The sequence below is a fragment of the Pollachius pollachius genome (assembly GCF_949987615.1).
Source record: "Pollachius pollachius genome assembly, chromosome: 15".
Taxonomy (NCBI): Eukaryota; Metazoa; Chordata; class Actinopteri; order Gadiformes; family Gadidae; genus Pollachius; species Pollachius pollachius.
In genome coordinates, this window is record NC_136948.1 from 9,172,215 (window position 1) to 9,188,142 (window position 15,928).

The 15,928-nt window shown below is 39.2% G+C and overlaps 1 protein-coding gene across 1 annotated transcript; it reads left to right on the forward strand.

Annotated features, from left to right (window-relative positions):
* Positions 1-665: 665 nt before the first annotated feature.
* Positions 666-1,203, forward strand: LOC307086909 (E3 ubiquitin ligase TRAF3IP2-like; the record flags this gene model as incomplete). Its single annotated transcript, XM_079752255.1, has 2 exons — positions 666-740; positions 1,033-1,203. 2 exons carry the CDS (start codon positions 666-668, stop codon positions 1,201-1,203), a joined length of 246 nt encoding a protein of 81 aa, XP_079608381.1.
* Positions 1,204-15,928: the final 14,725 nt, after the last annotated feature.

The window sequence follows — 15,928 nt, forward strand, 5'->3', positions numbered from 1 at the left end:
TTAAATCCATAAAAACTTGAAATGGTACTGCGGTTCCGAAGTTAGATGCCACAAATACTGTAAGACAGTTCTCCAATAACTCAATACCGAACTTGGCACTTTAGCGGCCTCTTCTGTCAGCAGATGCCACTGTTCTCTATGCAGTATTGGTGCACAATTTAATCACAGTTATAATGTTAACTGTTATGAATCCCTTGCTAAAACATATATGTGTTGACTTACAAGGCAAAGGGGCATGATATCCTATTGGGTTGTACCGATTGAATCTACTGAAAGGATCTTATTTGACTTCGGAATTGTAATTTATGTCCCATCACCATGTTGACAAATAAGAGTTGTTTACAATGAATTGATTTAATTGGAAATGGGAAGTTTAAATTAATTAATTTTCAATCCTTTTGCATTTTGGCTACGAACAGTTGGACAGTAATAGTAAGTAATTTTTCCCAAATGGGCACAGCCTTCTGTATTGATTATCATAGCAATCAGCTCGGGCTACAAGGCGGACATCGAGAGAACAGGAATGGACAGACATAGTCTACACACCAAATATATTTACTCTATGGTAAGCATGCTGCGTTTTTGTACTCTTTTTGTATAGGAGGTGGTACTTATAAATGTCGGTTAACAATCACATGCAAACTCCAAACTTTTATTTTTGCCAGATGCAGAATGAGTTTATACAGCAAGGAAGCTTGAATTATCGCTTTGTGCCAGTTCTCTTTCCCCTTGCAACTCAGGTGAGAACTCTTTCTCAAACTATTTACAGCCAGCAAATTAAAAAAACTGGTCTTACAGATTTCATGTTTTAATTAGTATTGTAAAGTCTGTGTGTGTTTGTGTGTGTGTGTGTGTGTGTGTGTGTGTGTGTGTGTGTGTGTGTGTGTGTGTGTGTGTGTGTGTGTGTTTATGCTTGTACATGGTCAAACGTGTGTGTGCAAACGTGTTATTGTTTGTGTGTGTATGTCTGGACCTTTGTGCTTGCATTGTGCGGGTGTGTGTGTCTGGGCCTGCATGTGTGTGTGTACACAGAGCCATGTGCCTGGTTGGCTCCAGAACACGAACGTGTACCGCTGGCCGCAGGACAAGGAGAACCTCCTTCTGCGCCTCCTCCGCGAGGAGCGCTACATCATACCTCCTGTCCCCAAGGAGCTCACCCTCATCATCAGGCCTGTGACGCTCAGCTCCTTAGCCACCTTCTGAGGAGGTGCTGTGTGTGTGGGGGGGTGTTTTCGTGTGTGTTTGTATGATGATGAGCATATCATGTCCATAGCCGTTTTCAGACATGTCCTCCACATTTTTTCAGGATTTTTCCATCAGGAGATTCAACCCCAGGGGGTGATTCAGACTTGCTGCTTTATATGCAGACATCGGTGTCGTTCAGACATCAGTAGAACACCCGGGTGGTTTAGGGGGGTAGGGCTTACAAGGGGCGGGAGTCATGCCGTATATGTTGTTGTTGAGTGTGTGTGGTTGATGGCTGGGTTCACTGCTTTTACAGGTTTACCTGGCCCCAGTCAGACAGACAGACTCTGGGGCTGGGTGAACACCGGAGCTACCAGCCTCAGAGGTGGAGGACGGGAGGCATTGCGCAACCGTCTCTGGCTAGCAGCCATGGAACTAGCCCGAAGCATCCCAGGACCAGCCTCCTCTTTGCTAGCAAGCTCAGCGGCCCGGGAAACCATGCTCCAGAAGGGAAACGGGGATAGTTCATTTTGGGTATGGTAACGCTGTTAATAGTCTGGTTGTTTCTCTTTGGTATTCTAACCCTGGTCAAAACAGGGTTAGAATGTTTTGACCAGGTGGAACAGAGGGGCTTAGGCTGGAGTAAAAGTAGGGTTTGATGGGAGAGGTTCAATGGTAAGGTCGATGGAAGATTAGGTTACTGATGATTAAACTTTCAATGAACAGAATGAAAATAGATCATGTAAATAATGTGATTCATCCAGCTAATTGCATTCAGTAAATCAAAAGCTCATAATTAAAGTTTTATATTTTATATTTGGGTTAGGATGATGTGTTTGTGTGTTCATAAAGTGGCTCTGCTGTACCTGTGTGTCTGTTCTGGCTGTTGTTGTTTTTTTTTTACATTTTCTATTATATATTTTTTTTTATTCATGTCATTAAGCTCAGTTTATATTTACTTCTGAGGCATTACATACTTTTCAATTCAGTATAAGGCTAATTTAAACAGCAAATATTTTAAATGTTTGTGAGTTATTTAAAATTGAATTCAATAAATACAATACAGATTTCACACTGCGTTGAATGCATGTTCACAGTTCTCATAAAGGTTTTCCAAAGAACATGTTATTCTGAAGATATAGGATACAATAAAGAGAATGTTATCCAGCCAGGGAACACAATGTTCCTTACTTGTAATTGTGGGTGTTGGAAGAATTACCTTCTAACCATACCCATTACTAAATTGAAGACACCCACTCAAAAGTACATTCATTCCAACAGTGTCAACTGAGTAGATCTCAAAGGTTTGAAATGCAATCCACATTTAGTAGTTTGAGTGTAGAACAACAAAACTATTTATTGTTGGTTCACGTCATGCAGGAAGCCTCTGAATGCATTTACAATGCACCCCCTTAGATACAAACCTCATCTGCTTTGGACTTTATTTTGGGGTAAAGTTAAACTAAGCAGCTAAGTGAATGAAAGAGCCATACGAATGATTACAGTACCTCGCCAGGAGGGGCTCCCTGTTTAGCCAACTAACGTCACAGACCTCACACACACGCCCTCAATCACCAAAAAAGGCCGGCCAGTGCCCCTGGTGTGCTGAACACCAGCTAAGAATAACTCTAGAACTTGTGTATGTGGGGGATAAGGTTACCTTCGAGGCTCTGTGTGATCCGTTCTGACCTATACCCATCCGAGGTGCCAATAATTGGGTGGGCTATACTCAAAGTTCCCCCGTGCCTTACTCGCTCAGCTCGCCTCTCTCCTCCCCCGATTTGGTCTCCCTTTCCCTCATCAACCCCGTCTTCAATGCTGCCTTTTTGGCAGCACCAAATTCCCAGCTTTCTGTAAACTCATTGATACTGCCATTATAGTCTTCGATTCCTACCTCTTCCTCTTTTTTCTCTTCCTTTCCTTTTTTCCTTGAAACATTCAGCCGGTGGATTTTATGGGTCGGAAAAACGGACGGGTTCCCGCTCTCGTCCCAAGGAAATGGAATAACTCTGGGTCGAACATTTATCAACAAGTGGATGCTGATTGGATTCACTGATAAGATTTGCACATATCCGAGACCAGAGAGATCTCCTCTGTAAATGCGTCTGCCACAAACCCAAGGATTGCAATATAAATAACTTTTTATCACTATGGCTGAAGGTAGGTCCTACACACCTGTCTAAGTGAAGTTAACAGGCGTGACTGACAACAATAATACAAGTAATGAATAACTCATCGCGACACTGTTTGGAACTTTACTTACAGCATATCATGTGGCCAACCCATTAGCAGTGTTCTCTTGAAACATTGTTGCTTCACTGACTTTTTACTTTTTACCACTGATTTGTCTTAACTTGTCAATCCTTTTCACAACCTATATGCTTTATATATATCAGATGTATTGAATGTTTCCTTTAACCTGAAGTTGATGAAAGAAACGCCCTTTGTTAATAATTAATTTGCCCTCTAGGCCTATATAGTTTTAGTTTTTTTTTGTCAAATCTCGCTGGGAGAAAAAAAAAAAAATCCATCAGATTTGTTTGAGGAAGTTAACTGTGATAGACGAGCTTGCTTGGTGTATTTGTGTTGTAAAGTGTCACAGGACACCCTGGCCCCAGTTCTATTTGAGAAACAAACTTGACACCGTCATACTGGTAATGTGTACTGTGTATATTGACGAGTGCAAGGACGCATTAAAATGCTGTGACCAGCATTTTCCAATGCCTCATCATTGGAAACATACGGGTGCTTCTTTTAAAAAAATCTATTTGAAGTGCAATGGGGATAATTAATTAGAATACATGCGTTACCTTAATTACAATATTTGATTGGTTAGTTTTTGTTTAACCTTAATCTGACCTTATGTTGTTTGTAACAGCTGCAGGCTACTCCTGTATTACGGTATCGGACATTATAGGTCATTTTAGGCAAAGTATTGCAATTATTATGCAATTGGTCGTCGGATATATTCTGTTGAGCATATTGACGAGATTGTTACTTCTCAAAGTGATTGAATAAAATAAACTATTTCATTATGATATTTGCCAAATTAAAATAAAATTGGAACTAGGCCTTTATAGCTGAATGTTTTAATACATAAAATCATTCCTTTCAGGACAGACATGGTTTCAAGAATGAAATAGGCTACTTTGACGCTAGTTAGTTGCTGTTGATAAAGCAATTGTACCTGCATAAACACCGATACAACTATGTGATTTAGGATAAGCACTGTATAGTATACACCAGTTAGTATTGGGGTATTATATTCCAGTATTGCAAATATTGAAAACATAAAAGCATAGCACATTGGGTTACATTGGTCATTAAAGTCAGTTGCTCCTTCAGTCAAGGTAAAAGGGGGAACCTGTCTGTCTCTCTCTTTGCAGCCAGGGGTGCGGGAGCTGTGGCCCCTCCTGCAGCCTCTGTCCGGCCCCGTGGTCTGGGTCTGCTGGGAACGCTGAGGGTCTCCGTGGAGCTGGTGGTGGCTCTTGTGGCGCTCATCTCCTGGGGGGTCGTGGGGGTTGTGATGTTCGACTTTGTAGAACATCAGGCTGTTCCTGGTGAGTCAAACTCTCCTATTTAGAGTCATTGTTGCTTGGTTTCTCTCTCTCTCTCTCTCTCTCTCTCTCTCTCTCTCTCTCTCTCTCTCTCTCTCTCTCTCTCTCTCTCTCTCTCTCTCTCTCTCTCTCTCTCTCTCTCTCTCTCTCTCTCTCTCTCTCTCTCTCTCTCTCTCTCTCTCTCTCTCTCTCTCTTAATGCCTTCTGTCTCATACGTGCCAAACCAGCATTTCAGTCAGCATATACGTTTGTGCTTGTGCTCTCAGACATACAGGAGATTATGCTGAATCCCATACAATCTGTTAACAATGCCGTCGATGAAGTCTCAAGCCTCCTCTATAAAGTTCAAGGTACGTGTGTTTCAAATAGAAATCCTGAATCTATGTGAGGATTTTACTAATTTGTCTTCTTTCTTCTGTGATGATTTTAATCATTTGTTTTCTTTCTTATTTTCTCGGCTCCAGAGTGTTCACCGGATTTAAGTGACCCAATGTCGGTAGCAAATTATGCAACGGAAGAAATGGCAGAAGTCAAGGACGCAGTCTTTCAACAGTTTTCTGATAAAGATGGTATGACAAGCCACGCCCACTCCATAACATAAATAGCCTTCTACTCACAGCTACAGTAATAGCTACAGTAATTATATCAGTAATTTATATTGTTATATAGCAGCATAGTGTGAGCAGTAACATGTAGGAGATGATGGGTCTACAGGTCTTATCTAATTGAAAAAATACACCTATCTAAGTTATTTTGTGTGTGATTTCAAACTTACAGGAAACTTCTACCTGAGCTACGTTGACCCGGTGATCATTGGACGAAGCTTCTTCCATTCTACGAATGATTTCCTGTGTGAAAACATATGCTGCTTTAAGGACTTGTTCTGTACACTGTTGGATGTCATACTAGATACTTTAACCAACATCAATGCAGGTATTTACAACGACTTGTGTTTATATCTTCATAAGCTAAAAAAGAAACCATACAATTTCCACTAGATATTGGTTAATATCATTCATGTTTAATTATTGTAATCACAATTGTTACGATATTTTATCCCTTGAGCTTGCTGTCATTGCCATATTTTACAATAAATTAGATTTTCTGAGTAGCTGCAGCATTTGGAACTAGTTGAAGTTTGGGGAGGATGTATTGAATGAGACAGTAATACAGTGAGTTACAGTAGGCTAAGATGGAAGAATTAAAAGCATTTGTTTTTTCAGGAAAAGCTGACCTTAGCACCATTGACCCTGTGGTCGTTGGCAGAGACGTCTTCGCAGCTTCTAATGACCTAACGAATGGCGTGCTTAGCCACGTCCAGGATATGCTCTGCGCTATGGTAAACACTATCCTGGATGTAGGGAAAGGTATATTGGATACTTACTGTCCTAGCATTTTGATAATATCTTATGTAAACTCTTGATTATCAATGGCATTTTAGTTAATGTGTAATGGCTATCGATGTCATGTGTCATAATTAATAAATAACATTTTTTAATGGTATATTTGTTAATATATTTGTTTTATCTTCCTCAGGGGCCACAGACCATAGCTTCACTGACCCTTTGGTCGTAATCAGGGATTCCTTCCATGTTGCCGACAAATCTATAGGTGGAGTAGTGAGTTATGCCCAGGATGGACTTTGTGATGTCCTAGATAGCATACTGGACATGACAAAAGGTACCTTCTTATTCTTCATGTATTACATCTGTTAATATGTTACATAACAGCATAACTAAGGTCAGCATGGGACTAAGTGTTTCTGTTCCTCCAATAGGAACCACTGACCTTAGCTTCATTGACCCTGTGGTGGTGGGCAGGGATGTCTTCAGTGTTACTATGGGCTTTGTAGACGGATTAGTAGGCTACATTCAGGACATGCTGTGCACTGTTTTGGACACAGTTTTGGAAACCGCCAAAGGTAGCTATACTCTTTCACATTCACCCTAATCTCTCTGCATAAAAAGTGTTGCTTGCATGCCTAATTACCACATGAGTACAGATTGAACATTAGAACATAACATCAAATAGGTCCAAAAAGTAAAAAGGTTTGGTTTTCTGTTTGTGACCTCGGAAAGTTTGATGTCTGATGAGGAGAAAGGTTACAATCTCAAAATTGAAAAAGTGGTATTGTGCATCCAATTAAACTCAAACTCCACTGTTCTTACACATGAGATAACGTACTTACAAGGATACTCTTATACAAATTACCCAATATATTAACTATGTTCTATCAATTCATTATTCATGGATCAGGTATCCAGGAGGCCATGGGATTCAGTCCCATGGAGGTGCTAAGCAGAATAAAGGAGATCATCACTGGGGAGGTGAAGATGCTTGTGGCCTACTTCTCCAACCTGCTGACGGATGAACAAGGTATTTAACTGGGACTAGTACAGTATATAACAGTATATAAATGTAGCAGACAGGGATATTTAACAAAATGATGTCATTATTTTATTCATGTTTATCTAATTTATTTTTATCATGATAATGACACCATTTGACGCCCTAGGTCATCAATGGGTAGTGACTCGCTTTATTATGATGGAGATTACAACCACTTAAAAATATTGAAATGTTTATATCTTTTTGTACTCACAAATACATATTGGCATGGTGTTATTTAAAAATTTTAGGAATCCTTCCTGAGGTAACAGTTGATCCCATGCAAGTGGTCACTGATGTTTTGGTGGAAATGACCGACAAGAAAGAGCTGTTGGTGGGTTATATGGCGAGCATGATCACTGGTGATCAAGGTACTTTGTCAATCAAATTCATATTATCATATATTATACAAGCCTCACAAAGAGTGTTCAGATGTGTATCTGTGTATGGATTTTTAATGTTCTGTGTGTTGCTTTTATAGGTGAACCTGTAGTAACACCGCCGGTTGTAACTGAAGAAGGTATGTGCATTTTTCTACATATTTGTTTAGATTAACCAATTGAATTTGTCTGACAAATATTTAGTGAGGAAAAATATCAGTATTGATACAAGGTAAGCCTTATTCAACAGTATGTTATGCAATACAATAAAAAGTCATTTTAATTATTTTGGGATCATAGCATTTTTATATTGCTGATATTGGTTGATAGGGATAATCATATCCTGACGGCTTTAACTGTTAAATTGTCAAGATCTGGAAATTATTAAAGGTGCAACTTATACGATTTGTTAACAAACTAACTCAAAAACTAACTCTAGCTAACTCAGCAAACATATTATCACTGTCAGTTATACATTTAGTTTATCCTGTAAGCTATTGCTTCTCAAGCATAGCCAATGTAAGCTTTAATGGCTGTTTACTTACTGTTGCTAGATCAATAATAATAATACACGTTGAACCTTTAATGTCACATTTCATGCATGTTCGTGCATTTATTTCTATATTACATTTGTCTCAGGTGTCACCTGACACTGTTGTGTTGTGTTTAATATGAGCCCCGCAGTATGTCTGCTGATCATTGAAAAACTGAATCAACAAATCCATGCATGGTCTCATATATTTTTTTGTAATATGTTCACCAAAATAAATGTCTGGATGCATTAAAGTTTGTTATTTGTGGAATTTTAAAATTTTCAAATGTGTGAGTACTAAGCATGAAAATGTATCTTTTATGGAAAATCTTTCTGATTGCACATTCCCTTTTGTCTAATGTCATATCATCCTCTTCTGCATTGGTGACTTCTTTTGGTCAATGATCTTAACTGACATATGTAAACAGTCTGTATTATATTAACGTTTGTTTTCCAAGGAATGTTTTGATTCAATCTTTGCATGAAAGCACATGCCATGTTTATGAAAACCCTTATGCAGCATATTTATAAGTCTACTTGTCATCTCATTTGCCATTTCACTCCATAATTCTCTGTTATAAAATATCCTTAGATTAAACACATCCTTGTTAAAAACCCATATATTATGGGGTTGCAAACAAGGAATGATAGTTCCATAATACAGTTACAGAGATTATGCTTGGTGCCAAAACGGATGCTGTCTCTTCTTCAGAGATCACTGACCACAAAGCCGAAACACTGTCAGAAACAGAGCCAACCTTTGAAGAGCCCAGCAAGGAGGACCAAGAGGAAGAGGTTCAGGCCCTCGAAGCCCAGGAGAAGGGAGAGGAAGGAGTTGATGCAACAGAGGAGGAGGAAGAGACACTAAAGGATATCCTGCTTAATGAGGCTGAGGAACATTTCAAAAACGATGAGATGACGGAGAAGGAGGAAGCAGATGACAATGAGACAGATATGAAGGAGGAGGAGGAGGAGGCCAGGGAGGAAGAGGAAGTGGATGACGATGAGGAGAAGCAGACTGGGAGTGTGGCAGACGAGATAGGGGAACTGAAAGAAGAGGCAGAGAAATTGGAGAAAAATGCATTAGATGAGGAAGAGGTAGATCTAGAAGAGGCAGCCAGGGAGGAAGAGGATCTCCTGGAGGAGGAGAAAGAGGAGGTTATTTTAGAGGAGGTTCTCCTAGAGCAGGACACAGAGGAGGAGGAGGAGGAAGAGGAGGTTGTCCTGGGGAAGGAGGACAGAGAGGAAGAGGATGATCTAGATCAGGAGGAGAATGAGGAGGTTATTTTAGACGAAGAGGAGGTGGAGGAGGTTATCTTAGATGAGGAGTTGGAGGAGAAGGCGGATCTCTTAGACGAGGAGTTGGAGAATGTAGAATTTCGCTTAAAGGAGGGGGAAGAGAATTATCTCTTTGCTGAAGACTGGGAGGATGAAGAAGATTTCTTAGAGGAGGAGTTGGAAAAAGAAGAGTTTATCTTAGAGGAGGAGAAGAAGGAGGTCATCTTAGATAAAGAATGGGAGGATGAGGATTTCTTAGAGGATGAGTTGAAGAAAGAAGAGTCTATCTTGGAGGAGAAGGAGGAGGTTCTCTTTGATGAGGAGTGGGAGGATAAGGATCTCTCAGAGGAGGAGATTGAGAAAGAGGAGGATCGCTTAAATGATGATGGCAGGGAGGACGATGAGAAACTCTTAGAGGAAGAGAGAGGCGAGATTCAGACAGATGAGTACCTTCAAGAGAAGGAGGAGAGAGAGAAAGAGGATGATCTCCTAGAGGAGATGAAGGATGAATTTGAAGAGGGAGATGCATCCAAACTAGACAAATTAGAGGAAGACGAAGGAGAGGAGCTTGGATTAGAGGAGGGGATCCAATCAGAACAATTAGAACTGGAGGACCTCAAGACAGAGGAGGAGGTCTTAGAGGCTGAGGTAATGGTGGAGAAAGATGAGGACCTTGAGTTTGATTCTGAAGACCAACCGACTCAAGATGGAGACACAAATGAGCATCTAGATGATGATAAAGTAGACCTCAGTGAAGAAGGGAAGGCCACACATCTGACTTCTCTTGACGAAGCAGAGACAGCATCTTACACCAAGACGGATGAAACTGAAGAATTCCATACCGAAAAAGACCTTTCTGAGGATGTAGAGGCAGATGACATCGACATGAGAGATGAAAATGTAAGCGCTTATCAAGATCAATATGTAGAAAATGTTGTTCCTGATGAACCAAAGCAACAGGAGGAAGGAGACTACATCATGGATGAAGCTGTCATTACTGGGGAGGGGGAGGAACACAGAGAGGATGACAAAAAGGAGGAAGAAGACGAAATGCTTGTTGAGCACCTCCATCTTGAAATCCTGAGTGCAGCGTCCGAAGTAATCAGTGAAGATGTGCAAATGATCTCGACTTCCTCACCATTCTCTGACCAAGATGACTTATCCGACGACGACGACGACGACGACGACGACGAGAACAACAACAACAGCAGTGAAAGCACGAAAGAGGAACCGAGGAGAAGGAAGAAGGTTTACGTTCGTTCTGATGAGACCAGAAGGGCAGGATTCATGTCAATGTTCAAAGCCTCAAGCCTCAAGAACAAAAATCAACTGGAACAGAAAGGTATACACACCATCACCATCCCATGTCTCATCTTGTGTTTTCATCAAGTTCATATGCTTTATGTTTGTATGCCAACAATGGGCTTGTTTTGTATGTATGACAAGAATATAGGCCCTTCCATACATAATTCCATTCAGTTTTCAAGGTATATTGCTCTGCATTTCAACTGCAGTCAGTAAACTGGAACCTGTGGCGTGTTCCGATATCCATACTTCCCACTCACTATACTTAGCTTGAGCACATAGGGCATTCCAATTACAAACGGGGCGAAAAGAAGTGTACTGAAAGGACCCGGATGGTGTACTCAAAACGGTCAAAACGAGTGTAGATTGATGCACACTTTTCGCAGACATCTTAGCTACGTAGCGGAAGAGGCGGAACCAGGCTGAGCCAACGTCGGCGCATTTTACACACAGCTTGCATTAACGGAGTCATTTTGTAGATTTTATTGCTTTTCAGCTTTTTTATAGCTAGTAGGCTTAAAGGGTTCACCCACCGTTCAAAGCGGGGTGTTTATTGCGGGTGACGAGCCGCGGCGGCAGTCGCGACCATAATTTCCGGTAAGTGCACCACGGAGTATTCGTATTCGTACTGTGTACTACGTTTAAGTGTGCTCATGGAAGTATGGATATCGGAACACAGCACAGACCAATATTAAATACAATATTTAAATACCATAGTGTCTGAGCTTGATTTTTGCTCTCGATATTTTTTTTATTATAATTTGTTTGATGAAATTATGTCACATATTTTTTTTTTATATACTTTTTTTTTTTTTAACACCTGCAAAGGTGCATTACATTGCAATTCAGCCATTTCTTTGCAGCTGAGCTGGATGCATTTCTCAAAGTAACACGCATGTAAGCTTTCTAATGGGAGTATTTTAGAGCCAGCTCAAGCTTTCAATCTGAGACAAAAGGCCAAACCTCAGTCAAAATACATTAAGGAGAAAAATGAGGGCCGACCACCAACAGGTATAAAACAGACAGCCATTGTATAAGAGTAATAACAAAAGGAATAATTGTGTGAGAAAAAAGATACGAAATTCGATCATAGTAATGAGTTAGGTCATGATTTCACTATATTATGGGCAACACTATTAATGCAATATGACATGCTTGATGTTGTAATTGAAAGGGGGTGTGGGGATAACATAGAGAAACTAAAAATAGTAATTCCACTGTTAATGTCCATATTTAGATGTAAAAGAAGAAAAAACAGCACTTTCCAAAGACCTGAAACGGTCTGGTGACCCATCTAAACAAAAGCTTTCCAAGGAAGAGAAGAAGTGGAAGAAATCCTCCAAAGAAGCTGAGGAACCACAAACACCATCCAAAAAAGATGAAGAAATAATGAAACCTTCTGAAGAACAAAAACAAATGAAGGTACTAAGAACCGATGCAAAAGAACCATCTAAATCTATCATCAAATCTAAAGATAAAACGGAACCAAAGGCACTGTCTAAGGAAATGGAAAACATTAAGAAACAATCAAAGGGTGTGAAGAAACTACAGAAGCCCTCTGGGGAAGAAATTGAATTGAAGAAACTTGCAAAGGTAGAAAAAGTAGCTCAGAAACCAACAAAACATGATAAGGAACCACAAAAGCTTTCTGATGAAGAAAAATACACAAAGAAACCTTCAGGTGAAATAACTAAACCAAAGACTCTGACAGAGGAAGGTGACAAAGCTAATAAAACAGATACACCATCCAAAAAGGAGAAAGGCCCAAATAAGTCTTTAAAGGAAGAAAATGTGACAAAATCTTCAAAGGTAGAAAGGGTGCAAATAAAACCATCCAAGGAGGATGAAGTGAAGAAACAAGCAAAGGTAAAGGGACTTTTGAAGGTTAAAGAAGAAGTGAAAGAACCATCTCAAAAAGAGAAGGATGAAAAGAAGCCCTCTAAAGAAAAGACTGAAATAAAGAGACCTGAGCTAAAATCTACATCTGATGAAATGGGCCAGGTTGAGAAAAGAGCTAAAGATAAAATAGATTCACAGAAATCACTTAAGGAAGAGAAAGAACCAAAAATGGCTTTAAAGAAAAGGGTTAAACAACATTCTGAAAAAGTTAAGACATTAACAAAACCATCTAAAGAAGAAAAGGAAATGAAGAAACCCTCTAAAAAAGAAGAGGTTTCAGAGAAGACTTCTGACAAGGGAAAAGTTCTGGAAGTGAAGAAGCCTTCCAAGGAAATTAAAGAAATACCCAAGTCTCATAAGGACGGAAACGACACACAATCTTCTAAAGAGGAGAGAGAACCATTTAAATCATTGAAAGAAGAGCCAAAACAACAGAAACCTTCTAAAGTGAAGGAAGTGAAGAAAGATTTGAAGGACAAAAAAGAGGAAACTGTGCCTTCCAAGGAAGAGGTGGAAAAGCCCTCTGAAAAGAAGGAGAAAAGGAAATCTGAAGTAGAAACCAAACCTTCAAAAGATGCAAAGGGTCCACCACCAAAATCCTCCAAAGAGGAGAAAGAAAAAGCTGCGCCCTCAAAGAGAGAAAAATGTGTCAAAGAGGTCAAGGAATCAAAGAAAACTCCTGGAACCGAGACAGTTATAGAACTCCATAAAGAACAAAAGGGAATTAGGAGACCTCTAGTAGAAACCGAACCATCGAGAGCTGGCAAGGAAGCAAAGAAACTATCTGGAAAAGACAAAGGACCAGAGAAGAAAGAAAATTATTTGAAGAAACCCTCTAAAGCAGAGAAACAGTCTGGCAAACATTCTGAGGAAAAACTACAAATCCTATCTAAGAAAGAAGTAATAAATGAAACTACCAAAAAGGAAAATCTAACTGTATCTGCTAAGGAGCAGAAATACCTTAAGAAACACTCTAAGGAAGAATCAAAGAAACGTCCTGAAAAAGAGGAAGTAAGAAAGCCTTCCAAGGAACTATCCAAGGAAGAGGAACATATGGAAAAACCTTTAAAGGAAAAGGAAATAAATAAATCATCTGAAGCCAGCTTCTTTGCCTCCAAGGAGGCAAAGAAATCGCCCAAAATCACAGTACGGGAAAAAGAAACAAGGAAATTAATCCAATTGCTGAAGGAATTCACTCAAGAAGAGGAAGTGATAAAGCAAAAGAAGCCTTCTAAAAGACAAACAGTACAGGCGGTTCTTCTTAAGGAAGATAAAGAGGCAAAGAAACTTCTGGAAAAACCTGAGGCAAAGAAACCGCTTAAGGAAAAGGAAACATTAAAGAAACCATCCAAAGAAGAAAGGGAATCGAAAGAAGAAATTAAATCAGAGGTTTCAAAAGTGGAAAAACATGCCAAGGAACAACCTAAAACACAAAAACCAAAAAGAACATCTAAAGATGAGAAACAGGCTGAGAAACCATCTAAGGAATTCAAGGAAACAAGCACAACTCCTGAAGACGAGAGAGTTAAGAAAACACCTAAAAAACAGCAGGGGCTTAAGAAACCTGAAGTAGAAACAAAACCATCTAAAGGTGCCAAGGAAGCAAAAGAACTCTTTAGAAAGATAGTGTTAAAAAGGATCCCTTCCAAAGAGGAAAATTTAACTGTATCCTCTAACGTGCAGAAAGACCTAAAGAAACACTCTAAAGTAGAACCAAAGAAGCTTCCTTCTAATGAAGATGAAGAAGCAAAGAAACATCTCAAAGAACCTGAGACAAGGAAACCACTTAAGGAAAAGAAAACCATTACGAAACCATCAAAAGAAGTAAGGAAATCAAAGGTACCATCTAAACTAGAAACTAGATCAGTGAAGGTTACAAAGGAGAAAAAACAAGCGACGGAACTTAAAGAACAAGAACTCACAAAACCACCAAAAGAAGAAATCAAAACAGAGAAGGTTTCAAAGGAGGAAAAAACAGTGAAGAAATCTAAAGAACAAGAACCAACAAAACCGCTTAAAGAAGAAATCAAGACAGAGAAGGTTTCGAAATTGGAAATACAGGTGAAGAAACATAAAGAACAAGAACCAACTATACCACCTAAAGAAGAAATCAAGAAAGAGACGGTTTCAAAGGATGAAAAAGAAGTGAAGAAACCTAAAGAACAGGAACCAACAAAACCAGTTAAAGAAGAAATCAAGACAGAGAAGGTTTCAAAGATTGAAAAAACTGTTAAGAAACCTAAAGAGCAAGAACCAACAAAACCAGTTAAAGAAGAAATCAAAACAGAGAAGGTTTCAAAGGAGAAAAAACATAAAGAACAAGAACCAACTAAACCACCTAAAAAAGAAATCAAGAAAGAGAAGGTTTCAAAGGGTGAGAAAGTAGTGAAGAAACCTAAAGAACAGGAACCAACAAAACCACCTAAAGAAGAAATCAAGACAGAGAAGGTTTCAAGGATGGAAAAAACTGTGAAGAAACCTAAAGAACAAGAACCAATAAAACCACAGAAAGAAGAAATTAAAACAGAGAAGGTTTCAAAGGAGGAAAAACCAGTGAAGAAACCCAAAGAACAAGAACCAACAAAACCAGTTAAAGAAGAAATCAAAACAGAGAAGGTTTCAAAGTTGGAAATACAGGTGAAGAAATCTAAAGAACAAGAACCAACAAAACCACCTAAAGAAGAAATCAAAACAGAGAAGGTTTCAAAGGAGGAAAAACCAGTGAAGAAACCTAAAGAGCAAGAACCAACAAAACCACTTAAAGAAGAAATCAAAACAGAGAAGGTTTTAAAGGAGGAAAAAGCAGTGAAGAAACCTAAAGAACAAGAACCAACAAAACATACTACAGAAGAAATCAAAACAGAGAAGGTTTCAAAGGATGAAAAAACTGTGAAGAAATCTAAAGAACTAGAACCAACAAAACCACCTAAAGAAGAAATCAAGACAGAGAAGGTTTCAAAGTTGGAAATACAGGTGAAGAAACCTAAAGGACAAGAACCAACAAAACCACATAAAGAAATCAAGAATGAGAAGGTTTCAAAGATGGAAAAAACTGTGAAGAAACCTAAAGAACAAGAACCAACAAAACCAGTTAAAGAACAAATCAAAACAGAGACGGTTTCAAAGTTGGAAAAACCAGTGAAGAAATCTAAAGAACAAGAACCAACAAAACCACCTAAAGAAGAAATCAAAACAGAGAAGGTTTCAAAGGAGGAAAAACCAGTGAAGAAACCTAAAGAGCAAGAACCAACAAAACCAGTTAAAGAAGAAATTAAAACAGAGAAGGTTTCAAAGGAGGAAAAACCAGTGAAGAAACCCAAAGAACAAGAACCAACAAAACCAGTTAAAGAAGAAATCAAAACAGAGAAGGTTTCAAAGTTGGAAATACAGGTGAAGAAATCTAA